Source organism: Dasypus novemcinctus, chromosome 4, assembly GCF_030445035.2.
Source record: "Dasypus novemcinctus isolate mDasNov1 chromosome 4, mDasNov1.1.hap2, whole genome shotgun sequence".
In the NCBI taxonomy this organism is placed as follows: domain Eukaryota; kingdom Metazoa; phylum Chordata; class Mammalia; order Cingulata; family Dasypodidae; genus Dasypus; species Dasypus novemcinctus.
Window position 1 is genome coordinate 145363077 of NC_080676.1, and position 22576 is coordinate 145385652.

Below are 22576 nucleotides of genomic sequence, written 5' to 3' on the forward strand. Positions count from 1 at the left end.
ACATAAAAATACACGGTCTTAATAACCCAGATAAATGTATCAACTCAATTCTTTATTTTAACCAAAAGGTGCAATTAAAGATCTAGAATATATACATTAAAAAAGATGAACCAGACTGCAAATAAAAAACATATAAAGCATGTCTATAAATTTAAATGTTCTAAATATTCTGATTAAAAGTAATTAAGTCTCTCATGTATATTTACCAGGGTGAAGGTAGCTACAAGGTCAGAAACAGAAGCACGCAGATACCATGATGTAGCAGCCACTGAAATGGGCAGGGAGCCAGAGAACCAAGGAATGAGAAAATCGCTAACCAAGGGTGACCACGAATCTAAAACACCTGCCCAGCCCCCTTGGAGACCTACCCAGGCAAGCGGCCTCAGGTGTTGTGGAGACCACACAAAAATAAATCTGAATTTAATAAAACTGAATTTTAAATTGTCTTAAATATTGTGAAGTGATACACAAATGTAAAACAACAGTATATATTTATTTTTACAATATTCTGAGCTGATAAATTCCTGGCAGGAAAAAAGCATTCTGATAGATCTCTAATGTAGGAAGCGGGCTTACTCTCTTTTCCACCAAGTCTTCCAGGAGAAGAAATTCAAATATTTTATTTGGAGTTCATTTGCATTTCAAAGAATGTTTTAATTCCATTCATCAGTCTTCCCTGAGATTGAAGGCCAGCAAGCCACCACCAGAACTAACTACAGACTTCGGAGAAAGCTTAGTGTAGAGAAACTGACAGAGAAACTGATGGTTAACATTTTCCCAGGCATACAAGGACAGAGGGCATCACCATTTCCTTGGCCCGGAAGCAGCTCTAATAAAAATTCTTAATTTGTTATCGGGAAATGCTTAACACATACTACGCATGTATTGCATTTCATTGCTTTTTGTGGTCAGTTATTTATCACTTTACATTGTTTATTCCTAGTCTTTCTTGGGCTCTAAACTTACTTCCTGAAGAACAGAAATGGTTTTATAAACAGTATGTAGAGAATTGACATTTTGCATCTCAACTTTTTCATTCATAATCTCTCTTCTCCTAGACATCTACTCAGTGCATTAGGTGAATCAATACATAGATGGAGAAAGAAATGACCACAATTAAATAATAAATTTTAGTCAATAAATCCTTCAGCAAAGCAGGTGAAAACCCATATGAATTACAAAGTAAAAAAAACAATCAATAGTATGAAGATGGGATATTGAAAACATTATTATGGTACAAAACATTAAGCAATAAAAGAATACTTTTTAATGCCTTTTTAATACAGGCAATTACATTTGTGGGTTACTTTTGCACACTTCATCAAGTAATATAACACATTAGATATTATGAATGCATAATGTCTCAATAAAGATTTTATTTCAATATCAAATTTTAAATCTCTATTGCCCATACCAATAACTCAGTACCTTTTCGAAAATATAACATAGGGGAAGAGCATTCGTATCGCTAAATTTGACCAATACTCACGAGAGGATATTCCCAATATAGGCATAGTAGGAGCAACAGTAGGGTGTGGTTCCATCACAACAGTAAGATCTGCAATCTTTGCCACACTGAGCAAGGCAATCGTCTACAAAATACAAACCACATGCAGCACTTACAGTTCTGTAATCAGGGCTTCAGGAAAAAGTATTCTATTTCATATCTTAACAGGTCACTGACCAATCTTTAGTGCACTCAGATTTTCATTTTCATACTCAAAATTCTAAAACATTTGTAAATGTTTAAACTAGTCTTTCTTTCCTCTTCCATGGTCAGCTTCTAAAGGCAGAGTTTCAAAGGCTTCTTTGAAAGTCCAGCACCAAGCAGTTGTTGAATGAGATAATGAAGAAGAATGAATGGATGGATTCAACAGATCGATCATTCAATTAGTCAATAATTTCTTATAATAATTTTTAAATATAATGTCTTCTAAGTTTAAAGGATTATATTCTCAGTTAACTTCAATTAATGGAAAAGATTATTGACATGAATAATACCAAACAGGGATAACACAAAAAGAATGTGCTTTTCATGAGAATGCATTATGTGCTTTTCTTTTTATTCCATTATCCCCTTTCATAATACCATTTGCGTACATACATTAACACAGAAGATTCTTGTCAATCCATTTAGATAGGAAAATAATGATTTAGTAATAGAAAGAAGTGCCCATAGATTAATTTGTGAATAATTAACAGCTTAATATTAGATTAAAAAATAAGTGAACTACAAAACAGCATTACAGGAAGAGAAAAAAGCTATTTTCTGATTAAAAAGGACATGTTGGATCAGACAAAAGTAAATCACTGTTGTTTTTTTCCTTTTTTTTTTGGCAAGGAAAATTATACCAAAAATATTGAATAAAAATTACCTAGTTTATAAAAAAAGTTTCACCTAAATTATTTATGTTTAACAATTTATCATTTATAGTCAGTGGTATAAATTATGATGGCTATGTGATTTCAGGTAAATGATGAGGAAAACATTAAGTTACATGTTCAAGAATCACAAACTAAGTAATGTCCAACTTAATTCCTGTTGGCAATACCCGCTATTATAAAAATTATATAAAATTTTTTCTTTCCTACCAAAGTCATAACTTAGGAGTGCAAAATGTTACTTAAATCTACATGTCCATGATCTATTTGGATCTATCTAGGATGGAAATTTTCAATTTCACTTTTAAATCACCTCCCTGAAAAGATGATTCTTTAGAAAAAAGACATTAACGGCGTTTGTGGAACAAATTTAAAAAGTTCATATTTTCTTTCTCTCAATTTTATTTCTACCTCAAAGATTCACAACCCTGAATCTTGAGATTTTCCTCTGAATTGTGGTAAGAAAACAAATGAGAGGGAGAAATAAGTAGCTTTGAATTATTTGGTAACTATATTAAAAAATCACTTTTAAATTTTTAAGATAGAAATATCATCTAATCATTTAAAGCCAAAAGAGAATAGATTTTTGGCTTGACAATGAAGGGTTTTTGCAGTCGGTCAAAATTTTTAAGCTATTTTATAGTTCTCCTAGTGAATTTCTATGGTTCTATAAAACACACACATACACGCATGTAATATACATTTAAGTTAGAGAGTGTTGCTTAATTTATTCAAATACTTAGACTGTTCAATTATTTCAACAGTTTAGCAAGCGCTTTTTGCTTCATGCTTTTAAAGTCATTCAGATCCTGAGAGAGCTGACATCCCCACTTATTCTGTCAGATCAGTGCCAACAATGCGTAAATAACTTCGTGGGTGCCTTTTGAATGTCAGGGCAGTGACATCTTATTAAACACTCCATGAATATCAAAAATTCAATTACTGTTGTGTACTCCAATTACTACTATTCAAAGGACATGGTGTTATCAAAATATTTTTGAGCCAACATTACAGGAAACCAAGCCCAAAATCTTGTGGCCAAGAAGCTGGATTATACCTGCAGCGAACAATGTAGATCATGTCACAAATTGGTCATTATTTTTAATGACATTTTCCAGTGCTCTTGTATCCTTCCCAGAATTAAACTCCTGAAAAGGGCAGATTAAATACTACAGCAAATATATTCAAATGTCAACAATTCTGATGAGTTTTTTCTTACCATATCTCAAAGTTTATTTTGATATGCTATTTGCTTTCTCCAACATATCTGAAACTAATTCTATGAAGATGAGAGTTTGGACTTCATAGGATTATTTTCTCACTTGTGAGAAGTAAACATCACCTCTAATAGCCAAATTAATGTCCCTGAAAATTAGCCAGTTAAAACTTTCTTCAGTGACTTTAATTAAGGGCATGATCTGGAAAATGGTTTCCCAACCTCCTACTTTAAGGAATGTGTAATGCAGGAAAAGCAACATCTGGCTCTACCCATTTGCTCAGAAATGGCTCTCCTAGGCTATAGTTAAGGATAAGAGAGGAAGGAAAGGGAGGGGACAGAAGTCACTGGCTCAAGCCTGGAGGTAAAATCTTGACTGAATCCTTTGTAGCCTGTAGTGGGAGTTGGACGATAACATAAACACTTCATTGGTTCTCTTTGCAAAAGGGACTCTACAGTAAAACATGATGCTTCTGGTGCAAACCTCCTGCTATTTGCTTAGCCAAATGGAACATGAATCTAATGCATTTGCTTTGGGGAGAATAATTCAGGTTATGGACAGGTGCCTACTCAGTTTTTGTCCCATTAAAGCTTTAACATTAAACATTTTAAAAAGTGTCCAAATTAGTGTTCCAGCACCTAACCTCAATCTTCACTTGCAGCAGTATCTCTTCCTTCTAGTCAAACTAAATTATCTATTACTGCATACACACAACTCATGTTTTCACCTTTGGTCCCACTATATCCTATGCCCAAGGCTTCCCAAGCCTTCAAAGGCAGAGTTCCTTAACACTCCTCCCCAATTCCATTTTACCAAACAGATTTTTATTGAGCTCTTCCTATGTTTCAGTCGTATTACATGAAACAAAATGGTTGTTGTCCTTATGGAGTTTATACTCCTAAGCCAGCAATAAGGACTGCCTCTTTTGAACACCCACAGCAAGTGACTGTCTCACTCATCTTTATACTTTATATATTAAAGTAGTTGAAGGGCACACCTTATGTCCCTGATGAGTCTCAGCCCATGGTCTCTGTTCTATTTATTACTCACCATGCCTCACTCAATCAATGGTAGTTGAATGAACATGACAAGCATAAAAAGTTCTCCGATATAAAAAGTTCAGGAATGAACACCAAAGAATTTATTGGCTAAATATTTCTGGTCCAAAACAGTAAGTTAACCAAGTAGTGGCTTGTATGTACTTTATTGCTCATCAGGGAAGGGATGCAGATGGAGAAAAATGAATAGCATGAAAATTCCCTAGTCCAATCTAGCTGGACAGCCTGGCGGGTTTCTGGAGCCCTTGGAGTTGTGCACCTCACACAGGGGAGCAGAAGTAGGGAAGGGAAGACGTGCAAATTTGGGGCTTTTAGTTCACCACTGGGAATAAAATAGACAAAATGAACAAGAAAAAGTTGTAGTCAAATGGAGTCAGGAAGAGTGAGAGTCTGAAAATGTTTTATTTACTGTGTTCTTTTTTTGTTTTCTTTTGAGAAGCAAAAAAAGTAGAAAACATTTTCAATGGTTTAAATGAGCCAGTAATGAGATTTTTATATAAAACTAATATTAATGCAATTGATCCTGTTAGTCCTCCCAAATTTGGAAAACCTTACACAACTTAAGTAAAAGAAATAATTGTTATGAATAGAGTGTAGACTGTGGCTTCTCCTGGTTATATGCTAAGGTCTTTTTCTTACTTTTGTGAATTCTATATTAGAAAGTCAGCACTTTTCATGCGAGAAAATATCTTTAAAATGATACTTTATAGACAGCAATTAATTTTCACATCAATAAAAAGATTGAAAATTTCTGTAGAAGTTATCTCCACTCATTTCTGGCACAACCGAATAAGAAATTAAAACCTTTTGATGCTCACTTGACAACGTTGGAGAAGGTCTTCATTTCAGCTGCATTATCTTTTTAAGTAAAATGTGCATTCCACTACTAGAAATAAACTTAACATTGCCGTCTAATGGGTAAACCTGTCATAGGAAGTTAGAGACATGAAATCATTTCACAAAGTACTTTGATTTTAGCACGCACAGCTTAGTGATGCGAAGCAGATGCAAAAACCACATATATAATTAACTTTATACATGAATAACCAATGAAAGGCCATACTGAGCTCCACACCAATCATGAAACAAGAATACCGCTTTGCTTCATCAATTACTAATATGTTAAGAGGGAAAAGAAATGACCTTCACCTATAAACAAGTGCTTAACCAAATCAATGGAAACAGACTCAGAATGAATTCATGCCACTCAAAAGCCTTATATTTGAACTCAAGGCAACCAATGGTCCAGTCTTCTACACCTGTGAGTCATTTTCTAAAGAATAAAAAGTCCTAAGGGTTTTTTATTTCTAAAAGGAAAAAACCGAATGCTCATTTAGGGGGTACGGGGTGGGGAGGATAGGACGGTGGTTATCCTTTACTGAAATGGAAAAGTCGCCAGATGAATTTATTTTTTAATCTTCAATAATACTCTACCTTCTAAACTCCAGGTGCTTATTAAAAACGCTTTCCAACCACCCCTCACGCTCCATCCTTCACCCCCAGATTCTTCTTGAGTCGTGGACACAATTGGATAAATTTTACTCTACCCGGAGAGTAATATCCTCTAAACGTGGGACTGGAGTTTCCAAGTTGCTTTGCAGTGAGATAAAGAGAGAGAGAAAAGACGAGAAGAAAAGGAAAGAGACAAAACAAAACCGCGTGGAGGTCGACACGCGGGGTCAAGTGCGCCTCGGCCGGGACAACACAGGCTTTGCCCTCCGTCAGAAGTCTTGCAAGCGGCAGACCCAAGTCCCGGTTCCCTCTCTCCCCGCCCCGTTTCACTGACCTGCGTAGAGGAAGAGCAGGACCAACTTCGGAAGCAAGACCCCAGGACGCCCGAGCAGCCTTGGTGCGTCCATCCAAGCCGGTGGCCCGAGACTGCGCGCGGACAGACTGACGGACGGGAGGAAGGGGAGCCAAGGGGGAGCCCGGAACGGGGAGGGGATGGAGGGCGGTCAGATGGAAGCCGCAGTGGTCCCGGGAGACGGGGCAAGAGGAGACCCTGCCATTGCCCAGGGAGCCTCGGAAGGGACCCTGGCGGGCCGGGGCGCGCTGGCCCGGGCGGGGCTGCGCTGGGCGGAGGGTCTTTGTCTCTCGCCGCGGCGCTCCCCGAGGCGGCCGCTCGCGCGTCCTCGGCCACCCCAGCTCACATTTCCCCTCCGCGGGTGGCACCGCCGCGAGGCCGCGGGTAGGAGTGGTCCGGCTCCTCCCCGCACTCGTGCGTGTTCTTCAAAGCGTGCCTCGGGGAGCGTGCCCTTTCAGAAGGAACTTTTTCTCAACCTGTTTGGCTCCCTTGTGCCTTCCACTCCGCTTTTTTTTTTTTTTTTCCTTTTTAAGCAATAGATGAAGAACTTTGACTTTTGTATCTTTAAACAAGGGGAAGGAATTTTCAGGGCTGAAGTTATTAAACGAAGGTCAGTGGAAAAAAATCCTGGAGAACTGCAAAGTACCCAAACAGTGTATGGTATATCTCTTGAAAGCTGATAAAACGTGTATTCCAGCTAAAGTCAGCAGGAAAAAAAAAAAAGAATGCCCAGTGGCATCAGTGTCATTTGACACTACCTGTAGTTATTGGCCAATGCAATTAGACAAGAGGAAAAAAAAGAGTTTTAAAAATTGGAAGCAAGATTATCGTTGCAAGTATGTTTGAATGTGTGCAAAAGCAAAGAGAATCAGCTAAAAAACACTTATATAGAGTTAAGTGACTGGACATAAGTAATATACTAAAAAATCAATAGTTTTCTTTGTGCAAATAAAAATCAGAAAGATCTCAATTTTATGCATGGCTTTAAAAAGACATGAATAAGTGAAAAGAGGTTAGAAAATCCAACAGCCTAAATATAACTCATTTCCTTAAATTAATCCACAAATCTTCAGATTAAATTTATCTTAATAAAAACACCAACATGAATATTTTCAAATCAATCTGATTCTAAAGTTTATGTGGAAAATAAACATTAAGAATCTCTATTTAAAAGTGAAAATAATGAATAGGACCAGCCCCAACTGATATCAAAACATATTTTAACATGACAATAATTGAAATAGTTTGGATTGACACTAAAATGGATAGGCTCAATAGAACAAAATAGAGATACCAGAAATAGATCTAATATGTACAACAATCAAACTTACGGTTTAAAAAAAAGTATCATTTTAAAGCAATAGGGGAAATGATGGGCTACTAATAAGTTGTGTTGGGAGCATGAGTAGGCATCGGTGGAATCTTATCTCCTTTTATCCAAATCAGTTCTTTGTGAATTAAACATTTAAGCTTAAAGATGTAATTATGACAATGTTAAATGAAACAATGAGAGGATGGCATTTACATAATCACCAAATAGGAACTGCTTTTCTAATCAGAAACCATGAAAGAAAATGTTGATCTGTTTGACTACATAAGAAAACTTTCTGCATATAATAAGTCAGGTATTCAACTGGGAAAAAATATTTGCAAGACATCAAACAGAGAAAGGCCTAAACTCCTTAGTATATAAAGAGCGTCAAAAAATCATTAAGAAAAAGAAAAACAACTAATAGAAAATTGGACAGGGACAGTAACAGACATTTCACATATACAAAAATATCTTCTAAATATTTAGAAGATGCTCATCCTCACTCCTAAGAAAGAAAAAGATATGAAAATCAAGTTGACTGAGTCATCACATTGCAATTATCAGATTAAACAAAAGAAAGAAATAGATTGCTAAAACTTTTAAGGGTAGTAATGCAGCAATATAGTTCTTGATACAAATACACATACACTTTAAGTTATTCAGTTCTCTTTAAGAATTTTTCCTTATAAATATATTGCTGCAGGAGCATAAAAAGATAGAAAGACACATCACTTCCAAAATAAACATAGGGAGGTTCCAAACCCAAGCTTCTTTTATGTTCTATGCCCCAGTGAATGGCCCAACCTTCCACCTTCAAAGAAGAAGCTTATTCAATTCCTCCTTCTCTCTCATTCCCAACAGCCAATCTATCTCCAAGTACCACTGCATGTATACCTAAACATTGCACAAACCTATCTGCATTGTTCCTTTCCTCCTGCAGTATTCTTCATTTAAACTGGTCTCCCTGCCATTACCAATCCATTTGCCAGACTGAAGCTAGAATATTTCTTTTTATGGTGTGCATTTAATCAATTACTCACCTAATTAAAACTCTTCAGGGGCTTCCTGTTGCACACAGGTTAAAATCCAAATATTTAATCCATTACTTTCAAAAAACTTCATCAAAGGTGCTGCCACTCTCAGGCTGATATCAACATTCTACCCAGGCAGCACAATTTCTAAATAATTGGAAGAATCATTAGAATCCGAATAAGTTTCCAGATATAAAATGATCTCATATCCTAAGTGAAGAATGTACAGGTGAAATCAGTGTTTGCAGAGTTGAAGAATAATCCTAAAATGGAAAGCATCCAGGAATGGAAAATTCTTACCTTTGTAGATGAGACTGGACCCTGGGATAGAGAGGAGGCAGCTAGTGAAGTGGTGAAGGAAGAGGGGAATGCTTCTGTGCACTTGTTGCACACATCTGGGGAAGAGTATAGTTGGGGTGCCATTGATGCCAGTAAGAAGTTGCAGTGTTGGATATTCTCATTCAAGATTACTTCTGATAGCAGAGAGCCTCATCTCACATGGCTGAACAGATTGACCAAACCAGCTTCTTTGCTAGTTCACCACTGCCCCAGAGATCCACCTTGAAGTACTCAGGAACTTAAAAATCCAACCCAACTGACATGCAAAGGCAAAGAAAGATGTCAGACCATTAACAAAAATGTGGTAGCTTAAACAAAAAGGATTTGAAGGATAAATAAAAGAAAAATATGTATGTACATATGTATGTAAATACATTGATATACAAATATATATGAAATGAGAACCCTTAAAGACATAACATTAGAAGGCATGCAAGGGTTTTTAGAAATTAAAACAATGTAAAAGTTTAAAATTTCATAGAAAAAAATTTTTAGTGGTCACAGACTTAGACTGTGACAGAAAAAAATTTTTAGTGGTCACAGACTTAGACTATTAGAAGATCAAATGGAGAGCATATTTCTTAAAAGAGAGAAAAAATACTAACAAATAGAAACCATGAATAAAAACATAAAAAACACAAAGACACATAGAGGTGACTTAATATGGAAATAACAGGTAAACTAGAAATAATTCTAGAAGAAACAAAAAGTGCAAAAGCACACATCCAAGAAATATTTCTTTAAAAATTCTGAGCTGAAATAAAATTTGAATTTTAAGATTTGAAATGATGAGTTCAAAGAAGAATTTTTATAAAGGGACATGTATGGATATATACCCTTGAAATTTACTTGAACAAATATAAATAATCATATATATTTTCATATACAATAAAAAAGTTCACTTTAAAAAGAAAGAAGATCAGACATCAGATTTCTTATTTGCAACCCTGACAGAATTAAAAAGATAGTGAAAATATTTCTAAACTATTGAAAGATAAAAACTATAGTAACAGAATCCTGTTCTCAAATCAGATTCCATTAATAGTTGAGCCCATGAAGATGTTTGTAACAGTGGTATAGTTTTAAAACATCATGCTTACATGTCCAACAGAGGTAGAATAACTAGGTTAGGATGCATGCACACATGGATAATATTCAATACTTTAAAGTAATTGGAGAAATTCATTACACTTAAGGGGGAAATAGGATACAAAATAATCTCCACAATGGAAAAATGCTGATAGTGTTTTCTACTTTTATTTTCCATAATTTTCCTCCTAGCTATCTCTTTCTTTTAAAATCAGGAAAATAGAACACTTCAAAAATATATGCTTAATTTTTATATTCCATTTTTAAAATTAAGTGGGCACAATGAAGATCTTATCTGAATATTAAAATGATGACATTCTATAGAAATGAAGGTAAGCAGAGTGACAGACTCACATTCTACAAGGGACTGTCTTAATGAAGCCTATCCTTGATCACATTTTTCAACACTGCATCCCAGCACCTCTCCCTCTACCCATCTGACCCCCACACCATGCACGCACCACATCTTTTTTTACATAGTATATTTCATCTTCTAACATACCACATACTTCCTTATTGTTTTTATCATCTGACTCTTTCTGGTGTAATGGAAGTTCCATGAGGGCAGGAACCATTGCTTACTCATGGCTGTATCCCAAGTGCCTTAAACAATGCCTGGTGCATATTTGTTGAGTGAATGAATGAATAAATTTCCCACTAAATAGTAAGAAAGACAAGGAAAGCTTAAATTTTTGTCAGGCATTGGGAAAAGAGTTCTGATTATGAGTTACACCATTCTGAAATGTGTTTGTTAAAGATAACATGAAATTTTTTAAAAATTTTTGATATTAGTAACAATACATGAAGATATGTCTTTTCTTGTAATGAAAGAATGTTCTAGCTCTCTTATTACAATTTAAAAAGAGATACATTTTTTTGTATCAACTTATTTTATAAAACAGAAGAAAAGTAAATGATATTCAGCATTTACTAGATACTGTAGTACAGATATTCTCATACATAGCTTATGGAAATGTAAATTGGTACATTCTTTCTGGAGCAAATTTTGGGTCAAGAATATTAAAAATATTTATAGCCTTTGACCCAATAATTCTCCTTCTAATAATGCATTTTAAGGAAGAAATGATGAACACAATTGGAAATAAATATCCAACAATAAAGAGTAACTAAATTAATGATTGTGTATAATCAGAAACTCAAGACTAAAATGTAGGGTTTAATAAGATAATCTGATGTAAAATAATTACCAAAGAGTCAATATTGTTGGTATTGGGGTTTTTATTCCAATATCAATTCTAAACCGCGCATATATTCATAAAATGTTTCATTTTAAAAAGTCATTCTTGGGAAGCGGACTTGGCCCAGTGGTTAGGGCATCCATCTACCACATGGGAAGTCCGCGGTTCAAACCCTGGGCCTCCTTGACCTGTGTGGAGCTGGCCCAGCCGCCCAGCACAAAAGAAAGTGCAGCCTGCCCAGGAATGGTGCCGCACACATGGAGAGCTGACACAACAAGATGATGCAACAAAAAGAAACACAGATTCCCATGCCACTGACAACAACAGAAGCGGACAAAGAACACGCAGCAAAGAGACACAGAGAACAGACAACTGGGGGCGGCAGTGGAAAGGGGAGATAAGTAAATAAATAAATCTTTAAAAAAAAAGTCATTTTAAGAGAAAACATAATGGAAAAAAATCTCATTCATAATACCAGTAGAAATATGAATTACCTGAGATTACCTTACTATAAATATCTATACTTTATATTAAGAAATGTGCAGGATTTTGCTGAGGAAACTGAAAGAATATTTACAGATATGTAATAGGACATTATGATCCCAGATTTAAAAAAACATAAAAGATTTCAATTCCGTCCAAATTAATGGATAGATTTACTGTTATTCCAATTATAATCTAAATAGTATTTTTTTAACTTAATGAGGTAACTACAAATCTTAGAGCAATGAAAGAAGGAAAATTGTCCAAGTACATTTGGGAAAATGGGGAAATTGTCGCAGGACCATGTATTAAATAATTAAATAAAGCAGAGTGGAACAGCACAAGAATAGGTCAAAATATTCCAAGAAATTGAACAAAAGAGAAAGCCCACACCCTAGTAAATATAGGATTCTAATATCCAACACATTTGGGATTTTGTGAAGCAAAGGGTTATTTAATTAAGGAGATTAGGAAAATAGGTTAAATATTTGCGTTCGTGTAGTCTAGCTCTGTACCCTAACTCTACTCCACACACTCAAAGTGAATCTAGAGCAGGGGTCCTTAAACTTTTTTCTTCCCTTTGTTAATCATGGACCCCTTCTCAGAGTGTAGCAGCAGATAGTTTTATGAGACTCAGCATCAGAATGCCTTTAAATTAAATTTTTAAATTATTCAAAATTACGTTTTATAGCTTTCCCATAATTTCAGTACCTGATAACCAAACCATGGCTCAGAGGTCATTTTTGGGAAACATTTAGATATTCGAGTTTTCCCATGGCGTCATAAAACCATCTCCACCTTTCTTACCAACCTTTTTGCAGACAGTTATCCACTGCACTGAGAACATACTAACATCAAAATAAAAATCTTGCTAAATCTACACTATACTGTGTACTGTTTAATAAATATATCACACCCGCACCAACATGTCTGCACAAAACTAACGTTTTCTTGAATGTTCATTCAAGCTCACAGAACCCCTGAAATCTTTCCACAGACCCCTGGGGGGTCCTTGGAGCGCTGGTTAAGAACCCCTGAGCTTGATGAAAGATTACGTTTAAAAAATTAAACTACAAACTGGATAGAATAAAGCATAGATGGATATTTGATCTTGGATGAGGAAATATTTTCTAAGAATAAAGAAAGAATTTTTAAAAGTTAGAACTTCTACAATCTCTATGACAAAAAAATAAAGTGCAAATTATAATCTTGAAATTTACAATATAAATTATAACGAAATTGCTAAAAATCAGTGAAGGATAAAAAAGGGACATATAAATAGAAAAAGTATGCAAAGGGCCATAGAGTAGCCGACGACTCTTTCCTCCTCTCTTATCCATTCCCATCTCCCCACATCTACCCTCCTCCCCATCTTTGCCTCACCACTGATCAGGTTTCAGTACTGTGGTCCAAGCCAATCAAACTCTCACTCTTGGGAATTTGAATATTGATCAGAGTTTTCAGTGGAATGAAGGAGGTTAAAGCCGAACTACGTAATGTTATGTCCCTACAAAAACAGTCAAGGCGCTCTCAGCATCCTAAGAATACGCCAGGCACCTCATTGTTCCTCAAAAGGTGTTTGTTTTGCTCAGGAGTATTTAGCCAAGAGAAATGAAAACTTAGGTCCATGCAAAGACTTGCTCTGAATGTTCATGGCAGGTTTATTTATAATGCCCCCAAACTGGAAACAACCCATGGATAAAAAAAGCGTGGTGTAGCCATATAATGAAACACTTCTCAGCAAGAAAAAAATATTGAATTATATGCAAAAACATGGATTAACCTCTAAATCAATATGCTGAGCAAAGAAGCTAGACTCAAAAACCTTGGCATAGTTCATCATTTTGTTTATATGATATTCTAGAAAAGGCAAAATTAATCTATAGTGACAGAAAACAGATCATGATTGCTTGTGGTCCAGAATAGGGGACTGATTATAGAGAGCCTGTAATGAAAATTTTTTGGGGTGCTGGAAATGTTCTGTATTTTAATAATGGTGTTAGATAAACAAATATATACATTTGTCAAGTTCAAGGAACTGTAATGGTACACTTAAAATTTGTGCATTTTAATATATGCAAATCATACCACAAGAAAGCAAGCTTTTTCCATGTTTTACAATAAACATGTATTGTTTTATAAGGAGAAAAATAGGTTTTAAATAATATTTGTTAGTCTGATCATGCTAATTAGAGTAAATATTTCCTAATAATCAATATGAAAGCATTTAAATACTATTTCATTAAGGAAATTTAGAGGTCTCACCCCAGGAGATTTTTTAAAATTTAATTAATTAAATTACTTTTTGAAAAGAAACTTTAGGTTGCATAAATGTTACATAGAAAATATAGGGGATTTTCATATGCCCCAGTCCTTCCCCCTCTCTAGTGATATTTTAAGTTCAGCCATAGTTTTGAAGTTTTAAGACATATGTTCCTCAATGAGTGCTTATTAGGTAATTCTGATAGTATATCATGTGTAATTTGATTTGACCCTTGTATTATAGTTCTGTCTTTGGATGACATATACTCCTGTTTTAATCAGTCAAAGGGGTGCTGATGCAAAGCACCAGAACTCTGTTGGCTTTTCTAAAGGGTATTTTTTGGGGGTAGAAGCTTACAGTCACAAGGTCCTAAAAAGTCTAACTCAAAGTACCATAAGAGGTACCTTCTCATCCAAAGTCTGTTCTCACATGTTGAAGCAAGATGGCGGGCAATGTCTGCAAGGGTTCAGCCTTCTTTCTTCCTCTTAAGTTGCCGTGGTCTCAGCTTCTTCTAATCTCAGCTGTAGGCTGGCATAAGACTCACCTCTCTCTCCAGGGCTTGTTTCTTTCTGGGCTCAGCTGCTCTGTTCTCTTCACAAAGTCAACTGTAGACTATCAGGCTCATCTCTCTTTCCAGGGCTACAGGATCCTCTGTGTATCTTCTCTATGTACCTACTTCTGTGTGAGAGTCTGTTTTATAAGTTTACCAAGGGGTTGGGAACTCAACCATAAGTCAAACTCTGGTGTGGTTGAATCCAAGCTCTAATCTTAACATAATTTAATCAGACATCTTAGATCTAATACAATCAAAGAGTTATCATGCCCAGAGGAACCAAACCAGTTTACAAATATAATCAATATTGCTTTTTGGAATTCATAAATAATATCAAACTTCCACATACTCCTGAATTTTAAATACTAAAGATAATTAAAAAGCTACAGGCAATATATAAGACAGATGAGCAATTTTAACCTACAGGATAATATAAAACCAAAGAGTTAGAATAAGACAAGACTCCATGGATTGTTTAGGTCATATTTCCTGTTTTATAGATAAGAAAACTAAGACACTAAGTCAGTTAGAAGCAGGGCAAACATCCATGCCAAGAAGTCTTGTATTAGATTTTGTCTTGATAGTGTGTACCCAAGTTTGATGATGACCTCCTATGAGTTCTCGCAAAACCACTCTTTCTTCTTCAAATAATTAATTTCATCATACAGTCCGATAGATCACTCTCTTTGCCCATTAATAAATAAAACAAAGACATTTACCTACATTTTAAGCTTCTAATTATGTCTGTTCCTTTTCTTCACTAGAAAATATTTATAGATGCCATGAAAATATGTGTTTATAAAGACACAGGCATGAAACACAGAATAGAGCAGTGAGAAAGAAATGAAGAAGAAAATGAAGATGCTGTGTCTGTCTCAGGAATTAAAAATTAAAAGAACATAAGAATGTCTCAAGACAGTATGACAATATTTCACAATAAGGTTTATTTCATCCATTCCAGGTATATGTGGTCACAGTTTAATAATTTTATTTCAATAATTTTTCAGTATCAAAATATTTTAAATTAAAAAATCAAATGTAGTAACAATTTCAAAGACTTTCATATGATGCTGTAAATCTTGAATTACAAAGGTTCAGTAGAGGTACAAGATTTTGGGAAGATGGCAGAGTAGGAAGCTCCAGGACTCAGTTTTTCCATGAAAACAACTATTAAATAGGAACTGTTAAATACAGTTCCATGCCTTGTACATTCTATCCAATGTGTACACTCATTGGCTCTCAATTTCATCACAGAGTTGTGCCATCATCGTCTCAGTAATTTTTAAAATATTTTCTTTAGTCCAAAAGAAAAAACCACATACCCCTTATTATTGACCCTTAGCATTGTTATGGTATGTTCTTTGACACTAATGCAAGAATATTACAATATTGTTGTTAACTATAGTCCATAAGTTACATTAATCATATTTTTACCATGCATCAACATATTCTTTCTACCTTGTAGTAGTGACATAGAAGAACATTCTTGGATTTGTACTACTAACTACAGTTCTCATCCACCTCCTGGTTCACTATGTTATTTACTCTCTATATTATTCTCTAGCTTTCTTTCAATTGTCCAATTTGGGGTGGGGATGTGGCCACATGGGTGCCCAACAATCTAGTCCATGTTGGCTGATAGTAACGACAGTTGCCCAGAAAGGCTGTTGCAGGCCCCCCAGATTCCTCCCTGCTAAAGGTAGGGCTGGAGCCCAAGCTAGGGAAACAATACAAACTGGATGGAAAGAAGCTGATTCCTACCCATCACTGTGATTTTTAATCAGCCCTACTTCCCTTCATGTTGGGACATGAGTTAAAACGGAGGTTACCAGCCTATTTCCAACCTGGACAGGTTCAAATTTTAGCTGTTCTTAGGATCAGACTTTAGCCAGCCAAATTTATTAATCAGTAGCAGAAGTCAGTGCCCAACCATCTCTTTCTTCCCCATTTTTGAAAAATGGAGCTTACAACTCTAGCCAAGGAGTAGCTTCTGAGGTGTCTTGTGCTGTCAGCAGGGTATGGGCACTGACCTCCATGGTGTGGAGTGCTCTATCTATGAATCTTCACTGCAGATGGGCAGTCTCCTGTTCTTTCAAGGATGCTGCAGGATGACTTTCTGGTCTCCTGGTCACAAAGCAGGTGATTTAGATCACTCTGACTGATAACTAACTGCATGGTAGAATAAGCTGACTCTTGCTGCTCCCTAGTCTGCCACCATTTTGCCCCCTTCTCCCCAGGAAGGTTTTAAGAGAAGATTGGAGCTGACAGAAGAAAGAATCAGTGAACTTGAAAACAAGAGTCTTGAAATGAGTCAGGCTGAGGAACAGAAAAATATTAAAAGTGAAAATAGCCTAAGACACGACACCTCTGGTACACCATCAAGCACACCAATATACACATTTTAGTAGTCCCAGAAGAAAGAGAGAAAGGGACAGAAGGAGTATTCAAAGGTAATAACAGAGAACTTCCCAAACTTAGCAAAAAAAATGTATGTATGCCTATCCAAATAGTCCAGAGAACACACAAAAGAATAAATACAAAGAGAAATGCACCATGTCATATATTGGTCACACTATCAAATGCAAAGGACAAGGAAAGAGTTCTGAAACCTACAAGGGAAGAGCAAGGCATTATGTGCAAGGGAGTTTCAATTAGACTGAGTGATGATTTCTCATCAGAAATCATGGACATAAGAAGGAATTTTGTTGAAATACTTAATGTGCAGAAAGAAAATAACTGCCAACCAAAATATTTATTTCCAGCATGAATTTCTTTCATAAATGAAAGATTAAAAAATTATCAGAAAAACAAAAACTGAGGGAGTTCATCATCATTAGACCTGCCTGACAAGTGAACCTAAACAGAATTCTTCAGACTGAAAGGAAAGGACTAGGCAGTGGTTCAAAACAGCATAAAGAAATAAAAACCAATGGTAAAGGAAGTCACTTGGGTAATTATAAATGGGAATATTATTGTAGTGTATTTTTGGTATAAAACTCAACTTTCTACTTCTTACAGGTGCTAAAATGCAAATGCATAAAAATAATGATAAATCTATGTTTTTAGATATAAAATGTACAAATAAGCAAGTAGTAACAAGTACAAAAAAGGGTGTGGAAACAGAGGCGTATAGAAAAAGTATATGTCCATACTATTGAAGTTTAGTGTCAAATAAAATATGATTATTATATATTTTGGATGTTAAAGTAACCACAAGTAAAATAGATGGAAAATATATCCAGATAGAAATGAAAGACTTTCAATATGGTGTAACACACAAATTTCAAATAAATATTAAAGGAGGCATTAATAAAAGTAAGGGACAAAAATGTATGAGACTTACAATGAGTAATTAGAAAAATGACAGAAGAACTCCTGTATTATTGGGAGTGACTTTAAATGTAAATGGATTAAATTCTCCAGACAAAATGCAGATTGGCAGAATGTATTTAAAAAACATGACCCAACTATATGCTGTCTCCAAGAGACTCACCTTAAATTCAAAGATGTAAGAAGGTTGAGGATGAAATGATGGAAAAGATATACCATACAAATAGTAACCAAAAAGGATCTCAGGTGGCTATAATAATATTGGATAAAATAGACTAGAAATAAAGAACAGTGATGAAGGATGGCGTTTAAATATTGATAAGGAGGACAACTCAACAGAAAGATATTTCTTGTCTAATTTGCTTTGGGTTAATTTGCTCTTCTATTCCTAGTTCTTCCAGTTTTGAAGTTAGGTCTATGATTTGAAATCTTTCTTCTTGTTTAATGTAAGCATTTAAGGCTATAAAATTCCCTCTCAGAACTGCCTTTGCTGCATACCATAAGTTTTGGTTTGTTGTGTTTTATTTTCATTCACCTCAAGATATTTCCTAATTTTGCTTCTAATTATTTCTTTAACTCATTTGTTGTTGAAGAGTACACTGTTCAATTTCCACATTTGTGTTGATTTTCCATTTCTCCCTCTAATATTGATTTCCAGCTTCATTCCATTGTGGTCAGAGAATAAATGTAGGATTTCAATATTTTGAATTTTTTGAGACTTCTTTGTAACTCAATATATGGTCTCTCCTGGAAAATGATTCATGTGAACTCAAGAAGAATGTGCATTCTGATTTTTATTTTTTTAATTAAGTGTTCTATAGTTTTCTGTTAGATATAGTTGGTATAAAGTGTCATTTAAGTATTATACTTCCTTATTGATCTTCTGACTAGATATTCTATTCATTATTTTTTTAAAGATTTGTTTATTTTTTATTTATTTCTCTCTCCTTCCTCTCCCCCTCCCCATTGTCTGCTCTCTATGTCCATTCACTGTGTGTTCTGTGTCTGCTTGCATTCTTGTCAGCGGCACTGGGAAGCTGTGATTCTTTTTGTTGAGTCATCTTGCTGCGTCAGCTCTCTGTGTGTGTGGCACCACTTCTGGGAGGGCTGCACTTTTTTCATGCAGGGTGGCTCCTCGTGGGGCACGTTGCTTGCTCATGGGACCTCCCTACATGGAGGACACCCCTGCATAGCACAGCACTCTTTGCATTCATCAGCACTGCACATGGGCTGGCTCATAACATGGGTCAGAAGGCCCTGGGTTTGAACCCTGGACCTCCCATATGGTAGGTGGACACTCTTATCAGTTGAGGTAAATCCACTTCCATCTATTCATTATTGGAAGTGGTTTATTAAAGTCTCCTACTATTAATGCAGATTCATCAACTTCTCCCTTCAAATTTGTCATTATTTGCTTCTTATATTTTGGAGCTCTGCTGTTAGTTATGTGCATACATACATACATATACACAGAGAGAAAGAGAGAGAGAGAGAGACATATAAACTAATGGAATAGAACTGGTAGCTCAGAAATCAACTCTCATATTTATGGCCAACTCATTTTTGACAAGGTGACAATGATCTGTCAATTGGGAAAGAACAGTTTCTTCAACAGATGATGCTGGGACAACTGGATCTCTATTTGGAAAAAAAAAAAACTTTCACGTTTCAAAGGACTTTATCATGAAAGTAAAACAATAACCTACACAATATTTGGAAACCACATATCCAATAAAAGTTTAATATTCAGAATTTCTCCATCTTAATGACATAAAGACAAAAGCCAATTAAAAAATGGGTAAAAGACCTGAATAAATATCTATCCAAAGAAGATATACAAATGGACAGAAAGCACATGAAAATATGCTTAATATCATTAGCTATTAGGGAAATGCAAATTAAAACCACAATGTGATAACATTTCACACCATTAGAATGGCTGCTATTAAAAAGAAATGAAAGAGTAAATAAATAATGAATAGCAAGTATTGGAGAGGAGAAATAGAAGCACTCATTCATTTCTGGTGACAATGTAAAATGGTGCAGCTGCTGCTGAAGACATTCTGGTGGTCCCTCTGAGAGCTAAGTATAGATCTATCATATGACCCAGCAATCCCAAAAGAATGGAAAGCAGGGACTTAAATATACTTTTGTGCACCAATGTTCATAATAGCATTATTCACAATTGCCAAAAGATAGAGGCAACCCAAGAATACAGCAATCAATGAATGGATAGATAAATTGTGATATATTCATACAATGGAATATTATTTAGCCATAAATTGGAATCAAGTCCTGGTGTGTGCAACAACATGGAGGAACCATGAGGACATTATGTTGAGTGAAATATCAGGCACAAAAGGACAAATATCATCTGATATCACTGATTAGAAATAATACAAATAAGGAAACTCAGTAAGTCAGAATCTAGAATATAGGTTACCAGGGAATGGGGTGGGGGTAGGGAATGGGAAGTTAAGGTTTAAAATGCTCATATTTGGAAGGATGGAAATGCTCTAGTAATGGGTGGTGGTGTTGGTAGCACATTACAAACACATTATTAACAGCACTGAAATAGTATCTGAGTATGGTTAAAAGTAGGTAATGTTATATCGTATATATGGTGACCGAATAATTTTTTTTTAATCCATGGAATTACACTACACAAACAGTGAACCCTAAGTTAAACCATGGACTTTAATTAATAGATCAATTACAAAAATGTGCTATCATTAATTGTATCAAATGTTCTATACCAATGCAAGATGGTGGTGGTGGGGTGGTGTATGGGAATCCTGATTTTTATGCAAGATTGTTCTGTAAACCCATAACTTCTCTAATAAAAAGAAAAAAATATTCCTGAGGGTAGCAGGAAAAAAAATTCCATGGAATATAGTTTATGGTCATTTATTCTGAGTTAACTGTGAATCATGTTTGTATATCAGATTTCACAAGGGGCTGACAAATAATATAAGCTCTATTTGTTCACTGCTGGAACCTACTAGGCTTCCATTCACAGAATAAAGAATATGTGCATAAAAACAAATTGATTAGTAAATGAGGATGGTGTCTTTAAAAACAATATTAAATTAGCCATTTCTATCCAGGTATTCTTTTTCTTAATAATTAAAATCTTCTGTAAATTAACATCAACCATACTGTAATAACATCCTTGAGATAGGATAAAAACTTGTCCTTTATGAGAAAACCAATAAATTATGGAATAAATTTGGAAAAATAGAAGTGAAAACACAGAGTATTTTCTAGTTGATTAAAATCATAGATGAATGTAATCGATGAAAAGCATTTCCTCAGAGGGATAGACTGGATGACAGACAGGGAGTCTGTATTAAATTTAATCTTTCCTATGAATCACAGAAAGAAAGAAAACATGATGTGAAGGATAATTTTTCATGATAGAAAGTTGTGGGGAAAGTCTAGATAGATAGAGATATAGATTGGATTACATAGATATGGATAGTTAGATGGACTTATATAGATCTCAAAGTTAACGTTGAATTAGGCTTGAACCACAGGTAGATGAATAGGCATGTAGATAGGTAAATAGAGGATAGACAGACAGACAGACAGACAGACAGATAGATAGATAGATAGATAGATAGAAGATATAGAATTAGATTGAATTATGTTGAGAGAGATCCGAATTCATCATTATTGGAGGATTATGGGAATATTGCAGAGCAGAGATTCCAGGAATCAGTTCTACCACCAAAATAAGAATTGAACTGGCAGAAACTGAATCAAGTATTTTGAAAATTTGGAGTCTAGTGGAACACCGTGCAGCATCTAGGGAGGAGTGGGAGCAAGAGGTTGTTAATTGTGATAAATACTGGTGAATTTCACACTTCCTGCAGTAGGGACTGGAGCTCAGGTTCCTGGTTCAGTCAGCCGGTGGCAGGGTATATCATAAAGAAACATGGATGTGTGGTCTGCCTGCAGTTCTCAACCTTTGATCAGATACTTCAGATCACTGGGGGCTGGCCCTAAGAGTGGCCATTCATACTTAATGGTGAAAGAATAAAAGCTTTCCCTCTAAGATCAGAAACAAGACAAGAATGCCTACTGTCACTATTGTTTCTCATTATTGTACTGGAAGTTCTTAGCACAGCAATTAGGTAAGAGAAGTAAAAGTTTTCTTAATTGTAAAGGAAGAAATGAAACTTTCTCTATTTGCAGATGATATGATCCCATATATAGAAAATCCTGAAAAATCCACAAAAAAACCTACCAGAACCAATAAATGAATGCAGCAATCTTGTGAGTACAAGATTAACATCCCAAAAGCAGTAGTTTTACCATATGCTAGTAATGAGCAATATGAAGAATAAATCAAGAAAAAATTCTATTTACAACAGCAACTAAAAAAATCAAATATCTAGGAATCAATTAAACCAAGAATACAAAGGATTTGTACACAGAAAACTAGAAACAGCACTAAAACAAATAAAAGATATAGATAAAAGTCACTCTGCATTCATGGATTGGAAGACTAAAT

General features: G+C 35.2%; 1 protein-coding gene across 1 annotated transcript in view; it reads right to left on the reverse strand.

Annotated features, from left to right (window-relative positions):
* Positions 1 to 7132, reverse strand: part of CYYR1 (cysteine and tyrosine rich 1) — a 100976-nt gene extending 93844 nt beyond the window's left edge. Inside the window, exons 1-2 of the mRNA XM_004468685.5 lie at positions 6444 to 7132; positions 1490 to 1592 (exon numbers count right to left, since the gene is read on the reverse strand). Of these exons, the coding sequence (XP_004468742.2) occupies positions 1490 to 1592; positions 6444 to 6516 (176 nt within the window). The 5' untranslated portion in view covers positions 6517 to 7132. The remainder of the gene's footprint in view (positions 1 to 1489; positions 1593 to 6443) is intronic.
* Positions 7133 to 22576: the final 15444 nt, after the last annotated feature.